At 40.4% G+C, this 3,152-nt stretch overlaps 1 protein-coding gene across 8 annotated transcripts; it reads left to right on the top strand.

The window, feature by feature from the left end:
- Window positions 1-342: 342 nt before the first annotated feature.
- LOC110769524 (uncharacterized) lies at window positions 343-2,454 on the top strand. 8 transcript variants are annotated; one of them, XM_021973529.2, is made up of 3 exons: window positions 343-899; window positions 1,033-1,070; window positions 1,923-2,454. In XM_021973529.2, exons 1-2 carry the CDS (start codon window positions 444-446, stop codon window positions 1,045-1,047), a joined length of 471 nt encoding a protein of 156 aa, XP_021829221.1. In that variant the 5' UTR covers window positions 343-443; the 3' UTR covers window positions 1,048-1,070; window positions 1,923-2,454. The 8 variants fall into 8 exon arrangements, with proteins under 8 accessions (XP_021829221.1, XP_021829222.1, XP_021829217.1 ...); XM_021973530.2 differs by having other exon boundaries at window positions 1,920-2,454; XM_021973525.2 differs by having other exon boundaries at window positions 343-939.
- Window positions 2,455-3,152: the final 698 nt, after the last annotated feature.

The raw sequence follows: 3,152 nt of genomic DNA, 5'->3' as shown, positions 1-3,152 counted from the left end.
CATAACTACATACAATAATCTTTGAACCTCGTATGGTGGCTTGGTTTAGACTGATTAGAGCCGAGTTTATCAGTATTCGTACTCTTCTAAATGAGACTTGTAAAACACAATATATTCGATTTTTGTCAAATTTAATAAGTCTAATACCGACCTTTACCTGGTTTTTTGAAAATTATTTTATTTCTACTATTTGTAGCTCAGCATCGGCATTTTCTTTTTCTTCTATGCATTTTTTCCCCCAAAAAAAAAAAAAAAAAAAGTAGCTATTAACACGTAGCTACACTAATATTCAGAGCATGACACGTGTACCGCTAATAGCATATATCCATGCGAAAAAGGGCAAAGCGCATCATTTTTCAAGCAACCAGATAGACCCGGTATTTTTCTACATCGATCGCTGCACTTCCTCTTCTTCTTCTTCGATTACCCCTCAAATCTCAACAATGGAGGCCACCAAGGAACAAGGAGCTGGCTTACTGCACCACATCCTCCCTCCGCGTCTCGAAGACGCAGGCCTCGAAGACTGCGCGCTCCCACCGGACTCCATCAAAGAAGCCTTCCTCAAAGCCGCCACGGCGGTGAAGTCACGATCCACCTCGATCTTCACCACCGACGAAGACGAAGAAGCCTTTGAGGATTGCATCAGCGACCCATGGCCTGACCTAAAGGTTCCCGCCGACGAGGTGATCGGAGCTGGGCCTGAGACTCGGTCTCCGGGACCGTGCGGCGGCGATAAGGGTGGGTCGGTGGAGGGCGGTGGAGATGAAGTGGTGGTGAGCGGTGAGGAGGAGAAAGGGGATAAGGTGATTGTGGGAGGTGAAGATGTGAGAGAGGATGGTGATAGGGCTTGTGTGGATGGGTTGGCTGGGTTGGAAATTGGAGGGAAGAAGAACAGCAAGGTGAGGAATGGTGATGGTGAAGGACCAATTTTGGTTGGAGGTTATGTTTGAAACCCTAATTACTAGTTTTGTTTTTGTATTTTTTTTTGGGGGATTGTGTTAACTTCATGTTGTTTGTGGTTGTATTGTACAGTGTAATGAACTTTGACAGATTGACAATGTGAAGATGAGGTAAAATACATAAGATTTGTTGCAAGTAATTTTAAGAAGGTTTACATTTTATGCATCCACCACCATAACATGTTGCCTGCCTCCGCATGAATTGATGCATTCCCAACTATAATAAGAAAAAATTTAGTGTTAGTGAACAACTATTTTCTAATTTCATAACAAAAAGATGATAATTTGTGCAGAAAAAAAAACTTGCATTACAATTTTTTTGATTAATTGAATTGAATGTGATCTACGGTCTACCATGGTGTCCCATTAGTGGGTAGCGGCGGTGGATGGTGGCCGGTAGTAGATATACGAATGGAGATGGAGTGATTGATTTTGATGAGTTTGTGAAACATATGGAGAACAGCTTTTGCATCCAATTTTTTCATGTTTATATTTGAAACAGGCTGAAGCTACTCATTAAAAATTCACAACCACAGTTCATAACCTTAGCTCTGAATTACAATTGACAACCAGCCCCTCTGTCTATTTTCTTGTTGCTGTGGGGAAGATAGTTTCCCTATTATTGAAGGATTTTTTTTCAGTTCTATATATAATTAAAGAGTTCACTTCTCATCATCAATTACTATGAAAGCATTCTTCTCTGCATAACATAACATCACATTCCATCCATACTTTGTTCGTATTATGTTCTCTGGTTTTGCCTTTTCCTTGTGTTTCAAAATTAAAGTTTGATAAGAACAATTCATCTTTCCGGTGCTCACCTTTTTGATTCTGGATAAGTTATTAGAACCCATTGACCATGTTTGTTTTGCTGCTGTTTGCAAGCATTGTCGTTCTATGTCCAAACTCTATTATCATGTGGCGCAATAAACAACTTCCCCCATGCTCTTGATCCCAAAGCAGGACGACAACTACCGAAGGGTAGGGTAGTGTACAACATTTCTGAAGGAAGAATCTACAACAATATTCGACTGCAAGTGCCTTTTAGCAGGAGGTGTTGCCATGGTTGGTTTGCCACAGTAGATGTTGAGCAAACACTTCCCGTGGTGGTACTCAGGAACACTTTCACAAAAGCAAAGCCCATCTTTCTCCCTCCCTTGAAAACCATTATCTCACACAATGACCCCCCCTACCATGAGCATTACGTTCGTAAGGTTATCTTGTCTACTGATCCCATTCTGAATCCGGAGAATTATGTGGTTGTAGCACTTTACGGTCGCAGTTTCATGTTGGCTTTCATCAAGGCAGGCCAAAACAATTGGACTTACCCCATCCCAACTAGTGAATTTGATGATGTTATATTCTATAAAAGCAAAGTGTATGCAATTGAATATTTTGTAAGTATATGCGAACCCAGAAGAAAAGTTACTCATTTGACTTGTAATGAGATTAAATATTTTGCCTAGTGCTTCAACACGAATTTCATTATCAACTAGTTCACGCTCAATTGAGATTTGTCGAGTCCAATCCAACTCACCAAACATGACCTTGATGTTTTTACATCTGTGAGCGACTCGGGGCTCTATCAACGATGATAGATCTTCCCCTGGTTTTCCCACTTGGCCACTCTCTTACCGTGAGATCTTCAGTCAGGCAAACTCACCACGCCATAAAAGCAGCTCTATTGTGTTAGTTTAACTTCCTGTTTGAAACAAATGCATGTATGAATGATTCTCATGATGGGTCTCTACAGACGATGGTAGTGAACTGATGTCGCCGGAGATGAGTACAGGTATAACATGAGTGATGTAGGATATTGGTGAATTGTAAGATTTAAGTAAATTAGCGAAAACGAAAACAATGAAAAACAAAAAATAGAAGAATAAAAATGCCTTGGCTTCACACCAAGAATTCTCAAAGTCTTTCTTGTTTTAAATTCAATTCAGTGTCATTTATCAATGTATTAAAGCCATCACATTTCCTTTGAGATGAGTCATATGAGTGAATCAAAAGCAAAAGGTAGAGAGGGTCCTGCCTGTTGCATGCGAGTAGCCGGAGTACCTATTTACAAACACGAGCGCTAGATTAATATAAAGCGATTCGAACAAGAACTTTAAATAAAATCCTAGTTTCCCGGGTTTCAAGTATAAGCACGAGGAATGAGACCTCCTAAGGTTTAGTCACGTGCTTCGA

This window comes from Prunus avium, chromosome 3 (assembly GCF_965620075.1).
Source record: "Prunus avium chromosome 3, drPruAviu1.hap1.1, whole genome shotgun sequence".
Classification (NCBI taxonomy): domain Eukaryota; kingdom Viridiplantae; phylum Streptophyta; class Magnoliopsida; order Rosales; family Rosaceae; genus Prunus; species Prunus avium.
Note: the sequence above shows the minus strand (reverse complement) of the source record. Positions and strands in the feature narration are given on the sequence as shown.

Coding starts and splice junctions, on each gene's coding strand:
- LOC110769524 (XM_088250431.1), top strand. CDS start 444: ATGGAGGCCACCAAGGAACAAGGAGCTGGCTTACTGCACCACATCCTC.